The sequence below is a fragment of the Zonotrichia leucophrys genome, chromosome 23 (genome assembly GCF_028769735.1).
Source record: "Zonotrichia leucophrys gambelii isolate GWCS_2022_RI chromosome 23, RI_Zleu_2.0, whole genome shotgun sequence".
Taxonomy (NCBI): Eukaryota; Metazoa; Chordata; class Aves; order Passeriformes; family Passerellidae; genus Zonotrichia; species Zonotrichia leucophrys.
This window is the reverse complement of record NC_088192.1, coordinates 7,290,228-7,313,906: the sequence shown is the minus strand read 5'-3', so window position 1 is coordinate 7,313,906 and position 23,679 is coordinate 7,290,228. Positions and strand designations below refer to the sequence as shown.

The 23,679-nt window shown below is 53.7% G+C and overlaps 2 protein-coding genes across 23 annotated transcripts in view; one reads left to right on the top strand and one right to left on the bottom strand.

Moving 5' to 3' along the window:
* The window catches only part of EPB41 (erythrocyte membrane protein band 4.1), a 95,348-nt gene extending 87,233 nt beyond the window's left edge, over window positions 1–8,115 (top strand). For all 22 annotated transcript variants that reach the window (XM_064731364.1, XM_064731363.1, XM_064731378.1 and 19 more), the window contains 4 exons: window positions 1,591–1,692; window positions 2,140–2,220; window positions 3,668–3,775; window positions 4,666–8,115. In XM_064731364.1, coding sequence (XP_064587434.1) covers window positions 1,591–1,692; window positions 2,140–2,220; window positions 3,668–3,766 — 282 coding nt within the window. In that variant the 3' untranslated portion in view covers window positions 3,767–3,775; window positions 4,666–8,115. The remainder of the gene's footprint in view (window positions 1–1,590; window positions 1,693–2,139; window positions 2,221–3,667; window positions 3,776–4,665) is intronic.
* Window positions 8,116–13,006: 4,891 nt separating this feature from the next.
* TMEM200B (transmembrane protein 200B) lies at window positions 13,007–23,074 on the bottom strand. Its single transcript, XM_064731384.1, has 2 exons — window positions 22,947–23,074; window positions 13,007–15,464 (listed from the first exon to the last, which is right to left on the bottom strand). Exon 2 carries the CDS (start codon window positions 15,439–15,441, stop codon window positions 14,167–14,169), a length of 1,275 nt encoding a protein of 424 aa, XP_064587454.1. The 5' UTR covers window positions 15,442–15,464; window positions 22,947–23,074; the 3' UTR covers window positions 13,007–14,166.
* Between the last annotated feature and the right edge of the window lie 605 nt (window positions 23,075–23,679).

Here is a 23,679-nt window from a genome sequence, read left to right as displayed (position 1 = left end):
GTTCTGTATAAAATGCAACCTCAGTGGGTATGTGGTGACTAGAAAGTAAAAATCTTAGTGGAGCAGTATTGCAAAGCAGAGGATATGCAGGTATGGATTCATTGCTGAGGTTAAAATTAATCCTCGGTCTAAACCAGAGGATTTTAATCACAGACTGGCAGGATGGTTTGGGGTGGAAGTAACCTAAGAGTTCACTCAGTTCCAGCCCTCTGCTGTGGGCAGGGACACCTTCCACTGTCCCAGGCTGCTCCAAGCCCTGTCCAGCCTTGGACACTGCCAGGGATCCAGGGGCAGCCACAGCTTCTCTGGACAACCTATGCCAGGGCCTGCCCACCCTGCCAGGAAACAATTCCTTCCCAATATCCCATCCAGCCCTGCCCTCTGGCAGTGGAAGCCATCCCCTCTGTCCTGTCCCTCCATGCCTTGTCCCCAGTCCCTCTCCAGCTCTTCTGGAGCCTCTTTAGGCCCTGAAAGGGCTGTAAGGTCTCCCAAGGCCTTCTCTTCTCCAGGCTGAACACACCCATCCCTCCCAGCCTTTCTTCATGTATTTGAAATTTTGGAGCCTGTGTCAGCTTGGCTCTGCCATCACTGTGGTTGTCATCAGCAGCCTGTGCTCTCCTGTTGCAGTGAAGTGGCTGTGGGATGTTGTTATGGATGCAGGAATCTAATGATTGTATAATTTGGGATTCCTAAGGAATGCTGTGGCTGCTCAGCATCCTCCCAGCTGCAGCACCACAGAGATCATTCAGATAGTGGTGGTGAGCATTGCGCTGGCTTTCAGCAAGTGTAGGTGAATGGAGGAGTTTTGCTCTAACTGGGAAATGGAAAGGAAGAGTGATCTCCAGAGCTATGATCAGTCAGCCATGTGTGCACAGGATGTGATGTGCCATGAAATCTCTGCCACACTGTGGAAAATGGTCCCACCTTGTGGTAATTCCAGATATTGTCCCAGTGCTGAGCAGGGACGCTGCCCAGTGGGGACATGGACAGCGCGGCCAGGATGACTTCGTTTGGGATTTTTGGCAGACCCTGAGTGGTTGAGTCAGGCAGGATGAAATCCAAGAACCAGCTCCAAAATTTGTTCCTGTTTCAGCAAACATCTGGATGTTCTTTCCTTCTGCAGAGCATGAAGTGAGGGATGTGCAAGGTGTTGTGAGGAAGGAGCAAGGGTGACAATTACCTTCTGAATAAGATTGTGCTCTTGGCTTTGTTGATCTCCATGGATGCAGGCAGGTGGAATTTGGGATCAGTGTCTGTGTTGGTCTCCTGTCACGGTTCAGGCATGGATGGTATGACCAGCACTGCAGGGCCAGCAGCATGCTCAGACTTGGGTACGTCCCAGTGCCCCTGGTCTGAGGGGTGTCACAGGTCCTCCCTGAAGGATCTGTGCTTTTCCAGCCTTAAAGCATAGGGACTTTGAGCTTTCAGAGACTTGCCCAGCTCTTGTGCACCTAGGCGCAGGTTGGCTTGTGTCTTGTGCACGATGGAGCTGCTGTCCTCAGATTATCCTCTGTGTGGCTCTGGTGATGTGGAGTCTTTGCTTCTGTCCCCACTGCTCAGGGGCTGACGGCCTGTTCTTGTGTCCCACAGACAGATGGTGGCAATGGGGATTTAGACCCTGGCATCCTGCTGACTGCCCAGACCATCACTTCAGAAACCACCAGCAGTACCACCACCACCCAGATCACCAAGGTAACACCAGGGAGCACCACAAAACACCAGTTCAACCAACAGCCTGATGGAGAGATGAGCAGGGATGAGTGAGAGGAAAAAAAGTTTTTGGAAGGTCCTTTCAAATACATGATTAGTACATGGAGCAAAGCATGAAGGGTTCAGTTTTGTCTGTGTTAAATCTGTGGATTGTGCGTTAATTGCAGCACAGTGTGGACATGGACTCTGACTGTCCTGTGGGGGACAGCAGGAAGAGCTGTCCTGTGAGGAGAAGCTCTTCCCTGGCTCAGCTATAAAAAATAACTCTTTGACAGTTTTTCCTTGAGCAGCAGCAGTTTCCCCTGTGACTCTAATGCCAGGTACAATTTGGTGACACTATTTTTGGATACCATCTTTAGACAGGCAGCCCCAGTGAGCTCAAACGCCTCTGCACTTTTACACTAACAGCAGCTTTTCCTTCTGCTCTAGACTGTGAAAGGTGGCATTTCAGAGACACGGATTGAGAAGAGGATTGTCATCACGGGAGATGCAGATGTAGACCATGACCAGGTAGGAGTATGGATATGATCCAAAAGAATTTCCCAGAGCTGGCAAAAATCAGTCAGGCTGCCTGTTCAAAGACGGTGTCACCAAAAAATGAACCAGGGAAATTTTACTGGGGTAGAGATGAAAGTTCATATTCTTATAAATTGTGGCTGCTCTATCCCTGTAAATATTCAAAGCCAGGTTGGACAGGGCTTAAAGCAACCTGGTCTAGTGGAAGATGTCCCCTGCCCATGGCAGGGGGTGGAATGGGATGAGGGTTTTTAGATCCATTTCCAACCAAGCCATTCCATGATTCTATATCAGTAATAAATTTCTTTTGACATTAAGCATCTGAGACAGGAAAGCTGAATTCTATTCTGAAACTGATGAGCAGCAAAGTTTTGATTCCAGAATTGTTTCAGACAGTTTTGTAGGCTTTTTAAAAAAATCCATAAAAATGTGAAATAAAAGTTTTCCTTGACATCTGGCTGATCTGCATTCCTTTTCCCATAACTTTGAAGCACTATTGCTATTCTGTAGTGCCAGAAGTAATTTCAGAGCACTCAGCACCTGTGTAGCATCTCTTTGGCTTTATATGAAACCTTTCTGATGACTCAGTCTCGTTGGCTTCTTGCATGTGTTGGAAGTGATGATTTTGTCATCAGAGAATTATACTTTGAATTTAAATTTAGTCGCAAGTATCGTGGGGGTGGAAAATATTCTTATGACAAGATCTAGTTTATTAACTCCACCAGAAAATGTCTGAGATGTGCCTATCACACTTGCTGCAAAGAATAAGCAGGTTATGCTTAAATGCTCTCATCCATCTTCTGCCATGGGGCAGTGGAGAGATGGAGGTATTCTTCAAGTAGTGCTTTTCCTTTCAGAGATAATGTAGTAGCACTAAAAGTCACCGAAGTGTGTGGCTGAAGTCCTGGGGGCAGTGTTGGGCACCACAATTTAAGACCTAAAACAATTAAGAGAGATTCCAAAGGAAGCTCTGGAGATGGTGAAGGATCAGGAAGGGCCATGGAGGGGGTGGCTGAGGGCACTCACTGTGTTCAGCTGGAGCAGAGGACACTGAGGGCAGTGCTCAGCAAGGGCTGCAGCTCCGACCTCTGCTCCCTGTGATGGAGGAGGTTTAGGCTGGAGATCAGGGCAAGGCTCTTCCCCCAGAGGGTGCTGGCACTGCCCAGGCTGCCCAGGGAATGGGCACGGCCCCGAGGCTGCCACAACTCCAGGGATGCCCAGGCTGGGGCTGTTGGGGGGTCTGGGCAGGGCCTGGAGTGGACTGGATGATTCCTGTGGGTCCCTCCCAACTCACAATTGTCATTTTCCTATAATTCTATCAAGTGCATCTACTTTTCTTTTTTACACTCTGGAGTTAGAAGAAGGCTCTTGTGTCCTTGGTGGGTGCCATGCTCTGACACTCTGACGTGCTCTAACCTTTGCTCTCCGTGCTGTCCCTCAGGTCCTGGCACAGGCGATCAAGGCTGCTAAGGAGCAGCACCCAGACATGTCGGTGACCAAAGTGGTTGTGCACCAGGAGACGGAGATTGCAGAGGAGTAATTGGGCTGTGTGAGTAGAGACATCACCTCGAGTGGGGGCAGGGGATGGCTGATCTCAGTGCACAGGAGATTTGGGTAAATAGGGTCAGAGTTGAAGTAAAATGATCATTGTTCTCTGCTGAGTCCTGCTCATGCCTCTTCCTGTTAGATCCATGGAGGCTGATGAGGCAGTCACAGACAGACTAATCCTGTGGAAATGAGCCCAAATGGGTTAAAAGCTACACAGCTTCTGCCATGAGGCTACTTTGCGTTCCCAAATATCCATGATGTGCTGAGAGCACATGGAACAGCTGTAGGTGCCACATAGACCCCTGCCCACATCAGTGCCCAGTAACCCTCAAGCTGCACTTCAAGCTTGCCTGGAAATCCCATTTACTGCAAATTTTATAAGTTTGGGAAGGAGCTGCTGAAGGAATCCAGGAGCTCTGGGTGTACCTCAGTGCGTTAAAGGCCATCCTGCCCCATGCCACTGATCACAGAATCCAGGAATGGTTTGGGTTGGATGGGGACTGTAAAGTTCATCCAGTCCCACCCCTGCCATGGGCAAGGACACCCTCTACTGTCCCAGGATGCTCCATACACTGTCCAGCCTGGCCTTGGACACATCCAGGGATCCAGGGGCAGCCACAGCTCCTCTGAGCATCCTGTGCCAGGGTCTCACCACCCTCCCAGAGAAAAATTCCTTTCCAATATCCCATCTAACCCTGCCCTCTGGTATTCTTGTCCTGTTGCTCCAGACCCTTGTGCAGAGTCACTCTCCTGGAGCCCCATTAGGCACCTCTCACCTGCCTCTGGTGGTAACTCATCCGACGTCAATTCCCATCCACTTCAGGGAGGCATATTCCTGTCTTTTCCAGCATGCTGCTGGTGGTGCAACTTACTGTCTTCCTCTCTTGCTAGGAAACGTTCCTGCCCATGACAACACCAGGAAAAAGAAACCCAGCAAAACTACCAAGAAACTACCTGGAGCACAAAGACCTCGGATTTCAGACTTGACACTCAGAGACATTCATATCATTTATTAAGAGTTGCGCTTTGACATTTTACTTGAGATTTTTCCAGAGTCCACTAGATCCTACTGGATATAGGGTTTTGTTTTGTTGGGTTTTTTATATCTATCGCGACAGAAATATGCCATATTTCTAACTTCTAAAATATTTCTAGTATTTTTTACAGGTTTTCAGTTTTGCATTCCCTCTCACGCAAAGCCTCTTCAGACACAGAATCTCACCTCACAGGGCTCCAGGGCTCCCTGTTTTAACTTGTATTCCCTCTGCCTCGTCAGGGATAACGGAGCTGTTCCGTGCGCGTTCCCGGTGCGGGCTCTGTGTGCGCCTTCACAAAGCCATGGGTCCTTCTTCCAGGAGAGTCAGTTTAAAGAGTCAGACTTTGTGCAGCATTTCCAATTGCCTCTAGATTATTTTTGTAGCTCTGGGGAGCTCCAGCCCCGCTGCAACCCCTGGGCTGCTCTGAGCTCCCTCCCCACTGGGTTCCAGCCCTGATGTGTGATCACAGTAGGGTTTTGTGGTGTAGCCTGTGCACACATCTGAATAGTTGACTAGATTTAAGGAATACTGGAAGTTGCTTCAAGTATCTTATACTGTGAATTTTAGAGCTTTAAGAGGATAGCATCTCGCCTTCTTCCCGTGTGTCTCTGCTGAGTGCTCCCCACCTGTTTGTGTTTTCTAGATGCCATTAAATTAAAAAGCCCTTAGAAGTGTGTGTTTAAGGTGTTTGGACTCGGGATGCTATTAAGGTAGGCTTGTGCAGCATTCACAGCAGGAACTGAGCTTTTCAATGTCAGAGTTTTTCACTTGTTTGTGTTCATGATTTTTAAATTACGGAGGGGTTTTTTGGTTTTTTTTGTAAGTCATGGGTTGGGTTTTTTTCCTCCCCTCACAGTGCTATTTAAAGCTGAACACGTTACCCATTTCTCAGAGCGTGTATCCTACTAGCATTTAATTTAAACTCCTTTAGACAATCCTTCCTAGGCCTGCAAGCTGTATTTGGAGAGGCTGAACAAGGAATTTTAGGAGGTGTCAGGTGTTGCTGATTGTGAAAGAGCCAAACCACATGGGAAGTGTTGACATTCCCTCTTCCACACTGGCCTGCGGGTCTGGATTTGGCTTCATGACCCCCTTGCTGGAATGAAGTATCAGGGTGATTGTCTGAATCTTGAGGCTGAGCTTACAGACCCCCAGGGCCATCTCCAGCACAGAGGGGGTGATGCAAAAGCATGATTTCAGGGGCTGGATGTGCTCCCATTTCTGCTCTCTAAGCTTCATGGGAATGTTCTTGCCTGGTTTGTCCTTCCACCATTTAAATTCAAGAAGCAAAAAACCAACCAAGCTCTGTAAAGAGTCTGCCCAGACACTTGTGAACACTTTAGTCCACTTGAGGTTGTGATTTTTTTTTTCATGTATAAATATACATATACATATATATATGTATATATAGTGTGGCACAGTGGTAGCTGAGGGCAAAGAGTGCTCTGCTCCTCAGGTGAGGATGGGAAAAAAATGGCAATAAAGAGAAAAGCTCTTCAGTTTTAAATTTGAATCATGTATTTCAGAAGTCACTGGATTTAGCTCAGGCTGCAGCGACTCCACTGTTTAGCTGCAGCCAGCCCTGGAACTACACTGGGGCTGGTGCAGCTTCTCAGCTTCAGGTGCAATTTTAATTAAGTTGTCAGTATTGATTGGAGACTCTGCTGGAGCTGCTGGATTTTGGCTCTCTTTGAGCCTTGCTGGCCCTGGTCCTGCTCAGCCTCCAGCCCTCCTGTGCCACAGCTGCCTCTGGGCTGCTCTGGTGCAGGTTTCCCTCCTGGGACGCTCTGCCTCCCTCAGGGCATCCTGCTCTGGGGATTGAGGGAGTCCTGGGCTCTGGTGCAGAGATTTAGTCTTCCTATCCATGTCTGAAAAGCCCTTCCTTATTCTGCCACGCAGGCCCTGGCAGAGGCTCTGCTGCCCTCAGCTGAGTTGGGTAATGCTTGCCTTAAACACCCATCATGCTGAGCACCCTCTGCCACTGCCCTTTTTCTGGAAATTGAGTCCTTTGCCACTCAATCCTTCCATCTCATTTGCAACAGACACCTGAAGAGTGAAGAGGCACATGGAGCAGTGGCTGAGAGGATTTCTGGGCTTTACCAGGCACAGCCAACATGATAAATTCACTTTGTCCGTAGCACTTAAAGGCACTTGGCTGTCACGAGAGTTTAGGGGAATGTGGTCCATGGTGTTCCCTTGGGGTGTCTGTGCCCTGAGCACCCTGAGTGGGACAGAACACCCCAAGCAGGGATTTCTGGGTGAGAAGCCTGCTGGCAGGAGAGCTGGTTCCTTTCCAAAAGGATGTGCTCACTGTTGCTGCACATGTCCCTTGTTAAAGGACCTGTAGACGAGAACAACAATTTTTTTTCCTTGGATTTTGGGTGTCTGTTTTCCATTTTCACACTTCCCCCTGCTGAGTTCTTGCTTCTCCTGGAGAAATTCAGACAAGTTCTGGCCTCATGTGCCCTTTGCCATCTCCTGCTGTGTAACCTCAGGGGTCTCCAGCCCCACTCCTGCCAACACAGTGCCCGAGCCCAGGAGCCTGGGAAGAAGATGCAAGTTAAAAGCAGAAGAAGCTTCTCTCACCCTCAGCCAAGGCCATGGTGGGGCTGCCCACTTCCCTTCTACCTCTGGTGGGATTTAAAATCCTTGGCTCTGAGCATGCTGTGTCAGCTCTAGGGACAAACCAGCTAAGTAAGGTCTATTTATATGAATGTTCCCAACTCTTCCCACTCCACAAATTCACCCAGAGACTGTCTTGATTGTATAATATGCATTATATGGAAGCTATTTATATATGAATGAATGTTTTTATAGAAAGGAAGGCAAGGAGCTCTTGTTCTTCTCCATTAAATTGGAATGGCAGCTCCAGTTGCCCAATAGGAGTCCCTGACCAACAGAGATGTGTTAGCAAAGGACTGACTGATTTCTGATTTTAATAAACTGTGGTTTGCTGATTTTCCTAATTGTACAATTACCTTAAGAGGTGTTAGTGTCCCAGCCTTAGAGATGAAACTTGTAAAAAACAAAACAAAAAAATTATTTAGTTGAGAAGATGAAGGAGCTTTGTAAAAAATTTTTAAGGCAATTGTGAATTGTCTAGGTTAGGCATTTACAACTCTTTATAAAAATAGGAACTTTTAAAGTTGGCAAAACTTTCTAGATCAACTAGTGGTGGGAGTTGTTATTTTGGATTTTCATAGTGAATCAAAGGGAAAGTTGCCATAGTGTTTAGGCAGACCTAAGTGTTCTGTATTGCTTCTTGTACTGCATTTTTCAATAAATCTTCAAACAAAATTCTTTCCCTAGTGTTGAATTCTCTTCCTCCTTCTCATCTTCCTCCAGGTCTCTCTCCGTAGCCTGGCTTTGTGGTGACTTGGTTTTACCAGCCCAAACCAAAGCCCCCAAATGTGGCTACAATGGTGCCAAAGCTCTCCCAGCCCTGGGCCAGCATTTCCCTGGGCTCTTGGTGCCTTCAGACCCTTCAGACAGTTCCCATTGTGGTCACATATGGGACCAAAGCCCCAGAAATGGCAGAAGCAATTCCCAGAGTTCAAATTTGCCTCAAAGAAGCATCACTTGATGTAAAACCTTCATTTGAGCTGTGAAATTTGTGGTGAGACCAGGTGAGGTCTATGCTCAGCAGCTACTGCCCAACCCTAAGTGTGACTCAGCTAGAGTGGGGGGAAGTGTCAAATCCATCGATATTTTGGTTCTATCTGATTTTTTTTCTGGCTGCAGCAGCTTTAGGAGGGACAGAAATAAGGCACAAAAAGCTGACAGGGCATCTTGGCTGCAGGCCTGACAGAGAACAAGAGCCAGATGGCCCAGTTAGGGCAGTTGGAGACTGGAAATTGGCTGGGAAGAGCTTCCCTGGGGGCAGGGGCAGCCCAGGCCTGGCTGTGGTGCCTCAGTTTCCCTAACAGGCAGAAAGAGAAGGGTGGCACGTGGCATGTCCTGCTAAGAGCTCTGAATTCCCATTGCCGCAGACAGAGCCAGCATAGTTTCCACCCTGATCCTGGACAGTTTGCTTCCAAGAACTAAATCTCAGTGTCCCGTAGAGCCAGAATTACCAAGGAGCTGACCCTGGAGAGCTGGGAACCTGCCACCCCTGGAGCTGCTTCCCTGTGAGAGTCAGCATGGCTCACTCACAGCTCTGTGGCAGAGCCAGGCCCCGTTATCCCCCAGCTCCTGCCCTGCCCAGCCCAGCAGGGTCAGGCTGCACACAGCCCTGTTCAGGGAGCTGGGCACATCCCAGCACCTCCAGACAATGCACTGGTGTGAGGGGCCATGGCTGGCTATGAACCACAGCCCCAAAAACATCACGTCTGCAGACAACCCACCAAGAAATCCCTTTGCTTAGCTGCACTTTGGGATGTCAGCCCCTGCTCAATGGCCAAGATATCATCACCTGCTCCCACTTTTGGCCCTGTTAAGCATCACCTGGGGACCAGCTCCAAGCTCTGTCAAGCTCCTGTGGGGCCCAGTCTGTCCCACAGCTACCACCTCCAACAACAATATGGGATTGTGCTGGACTACACCAGTGTGTCCTGGCAGAAACACCATCATCAGCCTTGGGACTCCCACACGGAGGGGACCTGGGCCTGATGGTTCCCATGGGGCTTCTGGCACATCCCTGTCCTGGACACTGCAGGGACGTCAGTGGCACCAGGGATATGGTCCCATATTGCCCATCCACCCAAACCATTGTGCTTTGCTGGGCAGGAGCGTTGCCATCACTGGTGAAGGGACACCCCAGCACAGGTGACACTGGAACCCCATCCAAAATGCCCAGGGGAAAAGTGTCCTCAGCTTATTTCCCCAGAGTACAAGTGCAGGGACAGCAAACACCCACCTCGATGCTCAGCAGTCTGGGGCCATCCCAGGAGACTGGAAAGGTTTTTCCTTAAGGCTCCCCAAAGCTGCTCTTGGGTGAGTGTCCCAAACCCAGGGTGCCTTTACCCACCTCAGCCAGAGCAGGAGGGGGTGTGGTAATGTTGCCTGTGGCATTTTGCCTGGCTACAAGCTAGGGAGAATGTTAGGCAAAAAAATACCATGGCAATGCAACCCCCACCCCTCGTCCCAGCTGCGCAGGAGGCAGCAGCTTCTAGCAGACCCATCCCAGCCCCCAGATCCCACACCAAAGGCAATGACTGCCTTGGAGATCCCATCCTTTGGGAAGAAGCCACAAAAGTGGCTTTCCTTCATCACCCATCCCTGTTCCTTCCTCATGTCTCCATCCCAGAACTCAACCTGGAGAAGCAGCTGTCACATCAGCAGGGGAGAGTTCCCATTAAGTCACCAGTTTATTCCAGCCCAGGCGCTTTTCAGGCTGCTCCTCCTGGTTTTGGGGCTCAGCAGCCAGTCGTGTTCCTGGGGGATCAGGGCTGCTCTCAGGGCTCCAGGGGGAATTGCTGTGGGAACCAGGCAGCAGCGGGTGACTCCATCCCTTCCACCGGGGTCTGAGATAAACAGGATTGAAAGGGAGGAATTATGTTGGCAATGGGCCAGGTTGGACATGCTGAGCTCAGCTCTGTGCTCCATCACTGGGGAAACTGAGGCATAAAAGAATAGCTAAAACCAGGTGGGGAATCACCTCAGGTCCTGCAGTGGCTGGGTCAATGGCCTTGGATTCATCCCTGCTCCATCCCAACCACCCAAAGAAGCACCAGCGCAGACTCCTGCAGATTCATGGGCATCTTTTGCTTTTTGCCACCAGCACAGGCAGTGATCCCTGATGGGCTCCAAGCCAAAGCCTCAGAGGTTTCGGCTCCAGCCCCATGCCAGCACTCAGCTGTCAGGACACATCACACAGATGTTGACAACACTGAGGGAACTTTGGCTTTTGACCCAGGACCAGCCCCAGGGCAATCCATCCCACATTGCTCAGCCCATTTCTACAGTAGGATTAATGTGCAGAGCCTTGGGTGCCAGAGAATTTATACAGGACACCCCCAAACCCACAGGAAAAAAAAATTTAAAATAATTAAGCAACTACTCCCAACCCCAGCCCAGCTCCAGCTCCCCTGGGTACTGGGAAGCACTAGGATGGGTGCCTTTGGCTCTGTGCTGGCTCACTAATGCAGAGAGGCATTTTATATCACACTCTTGCCCTTTTTTAAAATAGAAATCAGTCCCCTGCCAAAAGGGGAGCACAGCTGCACCCATCCCAGCGCTGCTCTGTAGCCACGGAGGGCAGAAGCCACACTCACCCAGCACAGGTCACACCGTCCCCTGCGCGTCACCTCCCCAACCTCGGCAGGAGATCGATGGCAGCATCACTCACTGCTGGCTGCACTGCAAGTGTGTGCTGGGAGCCCAGCCCTCGCCTTCCCGCAGACCTTAAATCTTAACAAGGGCACTCTGGCCAAGCAGATTCATGGCTGTGACCGGCCCCACTGCGGAAAGAGGAGGAGGAGGAGGAGGAAGAGAAAGAGCTGAAACCAGCCAACAGCTGAGCAGTATCAGGGAGTGATTGTCCCCAGCTGTGGCTGTTGTGCTCCCTGGGGACAGAAGAATCCCCAGCAAATCTGGAGACTCACTGGCACTACTGGGGTGTCCCCAGGCATGAGAGACCCTCTCACAGCCACCAGCAGGGTCTGCCCCTCCCCAGCGCACATCTCCCACACAGCCTGTGGTAGCGGCTCCCTCAATCCATTTTCCCCATTTTATCAAATTTTGGCCCAAACTAAGCTGTCCTGTAGCCATGCACGAGCTGAGAGGTCTCTTGGTGCTGGGGGATAACTGCAATTTCCCTTGGTCTCTCCAGCCTCCATCCTCTGGTCCAAGGGTCAGTCCTCGTCAGCCTGGACATGCTGGTGTTGGGAACAATCCCCCAGTTTTCTTTGCTCGTGTTTACAATGAAATTCCCCTCCTGTTGGTAGGAATCTCCTCCTGCAGTGGGCACCTCCTGGGCTGGGATACCCTGGGGGTGACAACAGCTGGATATTTAGTCCATAGTGTATCCAGCCAGTTCCTGAGCAGGACAGAAGGTGCCTCCAAGCACTGCCCTTCACAGGCTGTGCAGTGTGGCATCTCTGGGGCTTCCAGGGTTGTTCCACTTCACAACCCTGCAGCCAAACAGTCAATGGAGGGATCCATCCAGGGTGTACATTTTTACTTTTACTTTCTGTTTCTAACCTCACCCTGCCCAGTCACTCCCAAAACACTGTGAGGACAGCACACATGGCATCCATCCACTGAAACCAGCACTGCTAATATCCCACAAACACTCTGGGAACAGTGTCCATGGACAGAGCTGAAGGTGAGGGATGCACAGATGTTGCTCTTCCCTGGAGAAGGCTCGGGGTTTCTCACCCTGCCAGATTGATTGACCAAACTGCTTTGCATTTTGAAACGATCCCTGTGTCACTCAGAAATGCCTCCCCTGGAGGATGCTGCTGAGCTGGGAAGGAGGATGGGGCAGGAGGATGATGCTGGTGCAGGCACATGGTCCATGCAGGTTGCCCTGTGGTCCAGCCATTTCCAACAGTTAGACTGAGCCTCAGCCAGAAAATGAAGGGGAAAAATTAAAATAAACACCCCCAGTAGCTTCTCACGCGGCTCCTTGTGGCATTTTGGGCTCCAATTTCTTGCTGCCAGTTCCCAAAGCATGGCCCAGGGCCCAGCATTAGCTCTGGCTGCAGATGGTTAAGCCCAAGTAAAAAGTTATTTTTGGACAAAAACAACCCTCTGGCACTTCCTCTATGGTGCTGCTCCAGGGCAGACCCCAATGGTGACTTTTTCTCGTTGCTGTTTATTGCATTGAATCAGAGCCTAAATAATGTTGAGATTAAGCAGCCAAATAAATAGCTGAGCTTGGGCTGGTATCACTCCCAGAGAGTCCTCTGGGATGCAGCTGGGCCCAAACTGCAGCTGTGGGTCCCATCTCTGGTCCCTGCACAGGGGAAGTTGTACCCAAGCTCTCTGGGAGGGCTGGCACTGCAAACAGAGACAGCTTTTCCCTGTAAAGCAGAACCACCCCCATCAAAGCATTGTGGGGGGCTGCTTTTTGGGAGATGAGGGAGCTGGGGTAGAAAAAGCAATTTCCAAATGATTTTACTGGGATGTTTTGATCTGGAGAAGGATGTTGCTCCCAAAGTTGCAAGGTCTGACACTCTGTGTTCAATTCAGACCAGAGAGGGAGAAGCAGGGACAGGAATAACCCTCCCCCCACCCCCTGCCCCCAAACATTTCATACAGATAAAAGAGATTTCAGTCATCCCAAGAGGCCCTGGTTTTGGGAAGGCAAAAGGCAAAGATCCCATCTAGGCTGCCACAGCCATTTTGAAGCCTCCCGAGTTGCTGGAGAGCAGAGCTGTCCCAGTCCTTCCACATCAATCCATCCTTCCACATGCCCTGGCATCCTGGGGCTCCTCCTGCCCAAGAGAGCAGGAGGGAGTAAGAAGGGATGGGATGAAGCCCCAGCTCCCTTTTCTCCAGGAATCCACCCTGTGCTGAGGCTGCCTCTCTGGCCTCATCCCATAGAGCTCTGCATCCAACAGGCACCAAATAACAGAACAGCACTCTGGCAAAACCAGCACTGACACTCCCCCAACTCTCTGCCCCTTCATATCCTTCCTCCCACCACCTGCATCCTCCATGCCACCAAAACCCAGCACAAACAAACCTAGATCCACTGAGAGGCTCTCAGAATTGCTGCACCCCAGGTGGGCAGCAGCACCTTGCTCACTGCCTGCAGCTCCTTGGGCACCTTTTACATCCCTTCCCTCCATAAAAATCCCAAACCTTGCACTTATCACCCCATCCTCTGAATGCTGAGCAGCTGGTTATGGAGCATCCCTTCTCCGGTGGAGTCTGGGTGGGGGCACAAGGTCTCACGGACCCTCTGGACAGACGGCCACAGGCACTGCCCCTCCCAAGCATCCCACAGGCAAGAGGAGGAGGCAAGGCAGGACCACATGGCATCCAGATAATATTTAATAGCCCTGTTGGGCCTACGTGCTCTGGCCAAGCAAATTTTCTGGTGGATTGAGGCTGGACAAGGGGACATCACCCCCCAAAGCATCTCCCCACCCCAAACCTACTGAGATAAAGTGCTGTGGGGGCTGGTGGGGCTTCACCTGCCCCCATGTCCCTATCCCACAATTTGTGTGGGATCTCAAAGTGAGGACTCCTCTAGAAAAGCCACCAGGAAAAGGTCTTGTAAGGCCAAGGGCATCCACCCGGAAGGACATCCCACCTAGGCGAGTCCTCACTCAGGAGCAGAGGGTCAGGACCTTCCTCTTGGCATTGGCGTAAAAATGCCACCCCCAAAACCCCTCTTGCATGTGGTGGGTACCGCAGGCCAGGATGAGGGACTGGGATGTTACAGTCCCCAAAGGTGCTGGGGACATTAGACCCGTGTGCCCTGCTCCATGCCCACCACCCAGGAGCTGGGCAGGGGCTGGCCCTGGCCTGGGCACTCGCTGGGCTCCAGCAGCTGGTCCGAGGACTCGCCAGTGCTCTCCAGTTTGGCGTAGCCCACGAGGCTGACGTGGTCCAGCCGGGGCCAGCTCCGGTTCTTGCGGTCCTTGATGGGGGCCACCAGCAGCACCCCCGGCCGGCCAAGGTCCAGGGATTTGGAGTGTCCCGGGGTGTGGAGGTGCACATCGGGGCTCAGCTCCACCAGCGGCTCCATGCCAGGACAGCTGTCACCCATGCTGATGACAACGTGGCCACCGCCACCATCAGCGTCGTGGCCGCAGGGTGCGGTGCTGTCACCGATGGAGAGCTGTGATGTTTTGGGAGGACGCTCAGCAGGGCCCCTCTGTGCCCTCCCGCCAGCCCCCCGCGCTGCCCCGTCCAGGAGGCAGTTGTTGAGTTTGATGATGGGCAGTGTCAGGGCCCCCACGGCCGAGGACAGGAGGGACTCGGCTCCGGCGCCGCGCGGGAGGCTCAGGTTGGCCTCGGTGGAGCGGAGGCTGTGGAGAGAGGCCGCGGGTGAAGCTGCCGGGTGCTGCAGGAACTCGGCCATGGCCTGGAGCCGGTTGGGGCCGTAGCAGTCAGACCACTTGCTGCCAGGGCTGGGGCAGGGCTGACAGGACAGGTCCACCTGGTAACAGCCCTCCACGCACTCAGCGTTGGCCTTGGGGAAGGGCTGGCTGTCCCTGTGCAGGCAGTGCCCATCCTCGGGGCTGGTCCCCCCAGGCAGCCCCACTGCCAGGCTGTAGAGCCCCTTCTGCATCAGCTGCCGGGTCTCCATGTCCCTGTTCTCGTACAGCATCGTGTTGGCACAGATGAAGATGAAGAGCCCGATTCCCATGATGACAGGGCCGATCAGCTTCAGCTTCTCACTGTGGGGCACGTGGCGCCCAGCCACCACCTCCCTCCTCATGTCCCCCACCACACTGGTGTTCCCCACGCTGGCCTCGGCGCCCCCGTGTCCCCGGTGAGGCCAGTAGCCCACCACGGCAATGGTCATGCCCACCAGGACCACAGAGATGCCCACCATGACGAAGGCGCCCGCGGGTGAGCGCATGCGGAGCTGCCCCTTCAGTGGGGGCTCTGTCGGGGGCTGGCGCCGCAGGCGGCCCCGGCGCCGCGGGGGCACGGGGGGCACCGGCACCTTGGGCCCTCTGGGCTCCGCTTCCCGCATGGGCCCGTTGGATTCGGCGCTCCCTGCAGTCATCGTCTCCGGCACAGCCACAATTCCTGCATAATGGGAGGAGAAAAAGGTGAGCAGGCATCATTGGGGGTCCCTGTGCCCGGGATGCTGGAGCACAGGCACCAAAGGGACACTGGGAGCATTGGGATGCCAGGAGCACAAGGACACCAAGCCCACAGGTCACACTAGGCAGGGACGAGCAGCTTCGCTCTACCCAGCTCCCCTCTCTCCTCAAGTCACTTCTCTCTTCCCAGTGAGGAGTGAAGGGCTGAGGCACCCCTTCCAACCACGCTCCCAAAGCCCCCAGACTCATCCCTCTGAACCCCTGAGCTGCGCAGGACAGCTGGGACCCTGCTGTGCCGCACCCAGCACGGAGCCATCGCAGCCTAAGGGACCTGTCCTAGGTCACCCCAGCCCTGCAACACCTGCAGAAGGTGACACTCCCAGTCTGCCACACCAGCAGTGAGGGAAGGGGCCATTTATTCATCTGCTGGGGAAACTGAGGCACCTGGAAACTCAAATGAAAGGTCTGACACAGCCACACCACCCAGAGCCCCATGAGTGATGATCCAAGCAGGACCTAAAAACCTAAATCAACATCAAGCCACTCATCAGACGGCAGGACCCATCAATCCATGGAGAATTTAAGCTAAAAGAGGTGTTTTTCCCAATTTTCTGCTGTCTCCTATTTCCTCTGACCTGCTCAGTGCATCCCCAGGATCCTACCCTCACACACACCAACATAAAACTCCACATCTAGGGATTTACAGTGCGTTGTATGTCATTTTATCCAGAACTTTATTTCCTAGATGAGCAAAAAGGTGTGGAAGCTGCAGCCCAACACAGCAGGTGACCAGCCTGGCAGGAAGCATCAGCTGGGCTGGCACGATTGTGCTTGGGATAAGTGGAACCCTGGGAAGCTAAAACAGGCCTTGAACAAGTCCCAGACCAAAAACATCTTTAAAAAACTATAAATAAGCTGATGCTGACAGGAATCCGTGTCCTCACAGCGTGGTGCTGTGTGCCCAGCCATGGCTGGCAGTGGGGCTGGGGCAGGACGGGGTGTCCGCGCACTTGCCTGCGTCTCCTGGCACTGCCAGCATGGAAATGCTGCCCAGGCCATTCCCAAAGGAATATCCCTAAGGGGATGTGAGCAGGGAGAGCTACAGGGTGGCCCTCAGCCAAGGGATGCTGTGGGAGGGGGCTTGTCACCCCACTGCATCTTAAACTGTCAAGAAAAGCATTTGGATAACACAATCATGGATATTCAGCAAATCAAATCCAGAAACCACACCCAAGGAGAGCCCTGCAGGAGAAGAGGGATGACCACTCCAATTTCACTCCTCAAGATGAATGAAGTACTGAGAGCCAGTGACCAGCATCCAAACAGCAGAAAAATACTACTTTTTTTTCCCAGTTAATCATCTTAAAGTGTTATTAGCATCAGAGGGAAGGAATTAAAAATATGAGATCCAGGATGACAGCTTGTTCCTGGCATAAGGCTGTCAAGCTGTGACAATTCGAGTAAGGTAGATGTAAAGGGAAAAAAAAATAAAGTCCCAAACAAACCAGACCAAACCCCAGTCCACTGCTGAGTGGGGTGTTAAGGCTTTCTGAAAAATAAACTGATAATCCCACATGGCAAAAGGAAAACATAATAAACCCAAGGTAATGTTCATCCTGAAAAATGAGGCTTTAAATATTTTGATAATTAAGGGAATCTACTGGACACTTGACCACATCCCAAAGACTGTGGGCTTTTTGACTCCAAATGCCCTGATTAAGGTTATGTCTCAATTTTCTCTAATTGCCATCTTAGCTTCAAACTCTCTTAATTTTTATAGCAAACCCTTTAAATGCCTTGCTGGCTAGTTAGAGATTAAGAAGAGAATAACCCTCCACATTGCAAGAGAAAGCTCTTGGACACTGACTGGGGGGAACACGACCCCCACAGCTCACGACCCCAAACTCACACTGAACACACTCCTGTTTTATCAAACACTCCTGTTTTATCAAACACTCCTGTTTTATTCTGCAGCTTCAGCCATACCTCTTTAACTCCAATTCCTCTAACCTCTCTAGCACTTCCCCCTCTCCATCTGGAATCAAGACCAGTTCCACAGGGACCAGGAGCATCCCTGATGTCCCACCTGCGGGTACAGAGAGCCTCCCATGGGGACAACAAGCTTTGCTGGGGTGCTGCCTGTGAGGACCATGAGCACCTCCCAAATTCCGCCTGTGAGGACCACACATCCCCTGGATCCTATTCAGGACAATGCTTTGGGTCTAGGTGATGTTCACCTGGCCTGCACCAGGCTGCTCTTGCCACACTTTAGTTCTGGATACAGTCTGGAATTCATCTCAGGCTGCCTGGGAAGGGGTACAGGAAGATGAGGGGCGCCCACCCACCCCACATTCACAGGGTCCAGACCACCCTGAGGCCGAAACAATCCCCTTCCCACCTCCTCTGCTCTTCCCTGGGCACAGGGACAGAGGTGCTGGCAGGGGGGACAGGCAGATGCCACCAATCTGGTTGCAGGTGGGGAATCCCCTCTGCAGCCCTGGCCACTGCTCCTGCCCAGACTGCCTGTCCCTTATGTGCCCACGGCCGTGTTCTGAACTTGGAGCATTTCCCTGCTCATTGCTGGGGCTGGCTGCTCCCAGAGTTCAAAACCATTATTTTTATTAATAGAATCCCCAAGGTTATATAACCCTTTTAGAAAAAATAAATTAAAAAAATACAAAAGCCAGCGCTGGCATTCCCTGCTGCGCCCTGCAGCCGCCGGCAGTGCCGCGAGTGGATGGATCCCACGCTGGAGCAGCGGCGCCAGACACGGCCGGAGCACAGAACCGGGCTGGGACAGCCCGACCAGGCTGGGGACAGGCAGGGGCTCACTGCTCCTCGGCATCCCTGGGCAGCCCCGAGGCATTTGTGGCTCACCAGGATGAGCTCTGAGGTTTCCATTCCCGGTGGGAAGGAATGACAGTGTGGAACTGTAAATGTCGTTCTGGAGCGGGATGAGCACTGCTCTGCTGCCAGGTTAAGCTCCCAATCCCCGCAATAAGCCTGACATTAAAATAAACCCAAATATTTCTCTAATCCCTCCCATCACGAAGGCACATTGCTGGCTCCACCCTCCCACCTCAATCCTCTCTGGCCGCCTTCGCAGATTGATTCTCCTAAAATTTGACACTAAATCCCAATGCATCTGACAGCAGCAGAGCTGGGTGGTGGTAAAGCCGAATTTGGGAGAGGTCCCTCCTGCAGGCAGGTCCTCAATTCCTCTGGGTGTCCCTGGGATGCTCTGCCCCTACCATGACCACACTGCCAGCTTGAATTTCCAGCATCAAAGGCTATCAAAAAGCATAAATGGCCACCAAATCTCCCTCCGGATGAGGGAAGAGAGGCTGTAACAGTGTCTGGAAGTGCCACTCCAGTCTGGTGCCACAGGAAGTGCCACCCAGCTCAGTGATGGGATGGAGATGCAAAAATGCCATATGGAAAAGGGGCAAGTGCAGGCAGCTCTGAGGGCCTTCTCCTCGCAGGGTTATCCCTCTTGCCAGTTATCCTTGCAGGAGCTTTTTCTTTTCCTTGGCTCACACCTGGAAAGGGCTTCACTGCAAGACAGCATCCACCACACAGAAGGGAATCCAGCATCTCCCTGGGGAGAGTGTTCCCATGGCTGCCATGCCCCATGCCAGGCTGCAGGGCATGATCCCATTCAGCACCCGGGATCCCACGCTGGATGCAGGATCCTGTGGGTCCTGTGCAGGGCATCACCCTGGCAGCTGGCACAGGAGCAGCCCTGGCTGTAATGAACACCCAAGAAATGCCCAACAAACAGAAAATACCTCTGCTTTCTTTTTCTTTTCCTAAAGTACTATGACTTTAAAGATGCTCTCCTGACTTTGGGAATAAACTGGGTTTGCAATTCACTGCTAAATCAGCCAGCAAAACCTGCAGTGTGTCTAAAGGCCACAGTAATGGGTGAGACCCCAAACCAGCAAGCACAGCCCAGACCCCTCTGCCTCATCCAAGTCCTGGGGAGCCTATGACCTCCAAGCCCGTGGTGGCTGAGCTCCCCAAATCCCTCTCCACGAGGAAAGGGGGACCCAGGCAGACAAGACCTTCTGGGAATGAGGCTGAGTCGAGCTGCTGGAGCCCCCCCGGCTCTCCCACCCACAGGGAAGGTATGGAGAATGGGAATGACAGTCTGCACTGAGATGTGTTGCTTAAAAATAACTTCTTTTCAGCCCAACCTCCACCGCCGCCCCCGGCACGGGGCAGGAGGCGACCACAGGAGCAGTACCCAGGCACCAGCTCCTTCCCCAGCCCACCTCCCCTCCTGCAGGAGACCGGGGCCACGGCCAGCAGGGGAGCAGCAGCGATGCCAGCGCACGGGGCATCCCTCACGCTCTGAGCCCCCATATCCCCACCTGTGCAGTGCCTCCTCCTTCCCTAGTTCTCTGAGTTCATTTCAAGTTCCCCTCCTTGGCTACACATAAAGGTCTCCAGAGAGAGGGAACAGGAGAAAAATCTGCCAGACTTTTCTGGGGGTTTCCCAGCTGGAGCAAACACTATCACCATCCCAGCATCTCAGTCCAGAGCCTCCCCTGGGCTCATTCCCAAGGAATAAAACCTCCCTGTGTGAACCTGACACAAGTGTTCCCAATGCGGTGACAAAATCCGTGGCTCCAGCTCCAGCTTTAGCTGGGGACACCCATTAATCAACCATAATTAATTAAGTTCCCTCATAGAAACTTTCACATAAACTCAGTAACGCTAATTACCACAGCATGGGAAGGATTATCCCCTTCCCAATGGGAATCACCTTCTGGTCCTTCACTGGGAGTCTTGCTGGGGTCGTGACAGATTTTCACCTTTGCTGCAGTGCAGAAGATCCCAGGACTGACAACCCAAAGGTCAGAAGTGCCCCGTATTCCCCTCTCTGCAGCACAAAGACCTCGGTTTGCCCAGGTGAAGGATGGGATGGAGGAGACATTAACACAAAACCACCTCCACCAAGCACCTATCAACATGGGCATCACCCCACACCTGGCCCAGGGTGTGGAGAAGCATCGTGCCAGCTCCCCATCATCAGGTCACATGTCCCAGACAGCCGTCAGGAGCCACCAAGGCCACCACTGTCCCTTGGAATATGATTCAGGGAAAGAGGGTACTGGGGTGATTTGGGGACACACGGGTCTCTCCTTTTGCTTTCCACCCTGCGCTTGACCCCAGGCGAGAGGGTCCTGATGGGCAAATGGGATGTGAGGCCTCAGAGCCATCAGGTACCACCAGTGGCTCCAGCTCCATTCACCTTGAGTTCCCCAAACTCCTCCCTGCTCCTAAAAAATGGGGCCATGCTCTGAACGCCTCTCTTACCCTCAGGCAAAAGAAAGTGTGTGGAAACATCCCACTGATTACTAATTATCAGAGCTTGCCTTACCCAGATTTGCTCTGCTAATTAGACTAATCTCCATGGCTGGGAAATGAGCCGCAGTCACCCATGGTGAGGAGCTCACGCAACTTGGATGTTGCTTAACTCTGATATGTCAGACCCCTGCAATGGGAGCGGGATTGTGACTCCCAGCTGCGTCTGACAGGCCATTGTTTACGGAGACAATGAAAATCCACACATTTGGTGTTTCTCCCTCAAGCCAGTGCTAAAATCAGGACATCTGCATTGCCCAACTTTTTTGATAGGAACCAGATGCAAATAATTAATAAATCCAAATTCAAGATAATGCAGACATCTAAATTTAAATGGAGAGTGCTCTTTGCTCACTTGGAGGAGGGGGAGGAGAGAGGGGCTCAGAGGGACTTCCTGGGAGAATTCCTGCCTCTGGAAGTGGTGTGGGGTGGCAGGGTATCCGAGGATGCAGGCTGTGAGCAAGCACCTTGCAAATCCTCGCAGGCAAGAGAAAAGGAAGGAGAGGAAAAGAAAAATCCATAGGCTGAGATTTCCAGGGAATTAGGACCAAACTCTGAATCTGGCACCTTCCCTGCTGCTTCTTTGGAAAATCCCTGCCAGCAAGGAGGGAGGGGAAGGGATGGAAGGATGGAGTCCAGAGGCTGCCCCCCTGCTCCCAGGCATGTCCCAAGTTATCCAGGGGGGTACAGACACACAGATCCCATCTCCCGCTCCACAGGCCCACATCACACCCGGCCTGCAAGCAATGAAGTTCCCAACTGTATTCCCAGCTGGTATCACTCTTAACTCCCAGCTTTTTAACCCCCCTGTCTCCTACTCTTTACCCTGCAAAAAACATATTTTGCTGATTTCCTGAGCAAGGATCTAAACCCACCAAGAGGTGAGACAGAGCCGTGGGTCTGGCACGGTCGCTGACCCCTCTGTGCCATGAAGCTCAGCCCCTTGCGCACACAGGCCCTCCTGACCCCAAACTCCAGGATCTACTGGGATAATTTCCACCCACTTCTTTCTCGAGTGTCCACATCAAACCCCATGTGGGGATGATCTGCAGGGCTACTCCTCACCCCAATCCTCTGCCAGGAGCCTCGGGAATTGCAAAAACTGCTGGCATTGGGCAGTTCTGCTCAGCTCCTGGGTTTTGGCTGTGTGAAGATGCGTGTGCGTCTGTGTGGGCTTGCACAGGACTGTGCGTGCACATCTGTGCACAGCTGGTTGTGCATGCCAGTGTGTATGTGTGGTGTGTGTCTGTGTGCGTGTCTGGGTGTCTGCGTGAGCTCGGTGTCTGTGGGAGCAGATTTGTATCTGTGGGTACACCGTGCCTGTGGGTGCCTGGTGCCCCTCAGTGCGCAGTGTCTGTGGGTGCCCGGTGCTGTCCATGGGTGCCTGGGGGTGCTCAGTGCCTGCCTGTGGGTGCCCGCTGTCTGTCCATGGGTGTGCAGGGGTCCCTGTACCTGCCTGTGGGTGCTGTGTTGTCCATGGTGCCGGGGTCCCTGTGCTGCCTGTGGGTGCCACTATCTGTCAGGTGTGCAGGCTGCTCAGTGCCTGCTGTGGGTGCTCGCGTGCGGGTGCCAGGTCCTGGTGCCCGCCTGTGGGTGCCCGCTGTCTGTCCATGGGTGCGGGGTGCTCAGTGCTGCTGTGGTGCGTGTCTGTCATGTGGCAGGTGCTCAGTGCGCAGTGCCTGTGGGTGCTTGGTGCTGTCCATCCATGGGTGCCCGGGGGTCCCTGGTGCCTGCCTGTGGGTGCCCACTATCTGTCCATGGGTGCCCATGGAAGCTCAGTGCCTGACTCTGGGTGCTCGCTGTCTGTCCATGGGTGCCCGAGGGTCCCTGGTGCCCGCCTGTGGGTGCCCGCTGTCTGTCCATGGGTGTGCAGGGGTGCTCAGTGCGCAGTGCCTGTGGGTGCCCACTGTCTGTCCATGGGTGCCCGTGGAAGCTCAGTGCCTGACTCTGGGTGCCCGCTGTCTGTCCATGGGTGCCCGGGGGCGCTCAGTGCCCGGCGCGCATCCCGCCGTGGTCTGTGTGCCCGAGGTGGATGTGGCTGTGCACGGCCGGTGCCCCGTGTCTCCCCCCGCGGTCCCCCCGTCCCCGCACTCACCGGCGGCCGCCGAGCCGTGCGCCTCCCGCCGGGGCCGGGGCCGGGGCCGGTGCCCCGGGGGCGGCGGGCGCTGGGCTCCGCCGCCGCGGCCGGGGCCATGGAGCGGCGGGAGGCAGCGCGGTGCCGCGATCCCAGCCCCGGCTCCCCGCTCGCCGCCGCCGGGACGTCTGGGCGCGGGCAGGGGGGGCGGCGGGTTCCGCCCGGCCCCGGGTCCCGCCCCGGCCCCGCGGGGGGCGGAGCGCGGCGGGCGCGGGCGGGGGGGACGCGGACGGGACGGGACGGGACCCTCGTGCCCCTCCCGGGCCGGGCTCCGCGGGGCCCGCGGCCGCTTCCCGGCCGTGCGAAAGTTGCGATCGCCGTGCGGGATCGATGGGGTTCGGGATCTCCCCGGCTCCGAGCGGGGCCGGCGGCGGCGGCGGGGGATGGAAGGGGCCGGGCTGCGATCCTTCCTCCGCCCCGCGCCCGGCTCCCCTCGCCCCGCGGCGGACCCCAGGCCCTCCCGCAGGACGGGCCCTGCTCGCCGGGGATGCTCCAGGGGAGGGTGGCCCTGCCCGCGCCAGGGGGAGGGCTGAAACTGGATGGTCTGTAAGGACCCTTCCCATCCAGACTATTCCGTGATTCTCTGGTCCTATGAAATACTCAGAGCTCAGAGACCCTTCTCCACCCCACCAGCAAAGCCCCCCAGCCCGGCAGCCTGCAGTGCCCCAGAAGATCCCAGTTGTTCAAGCCAGGC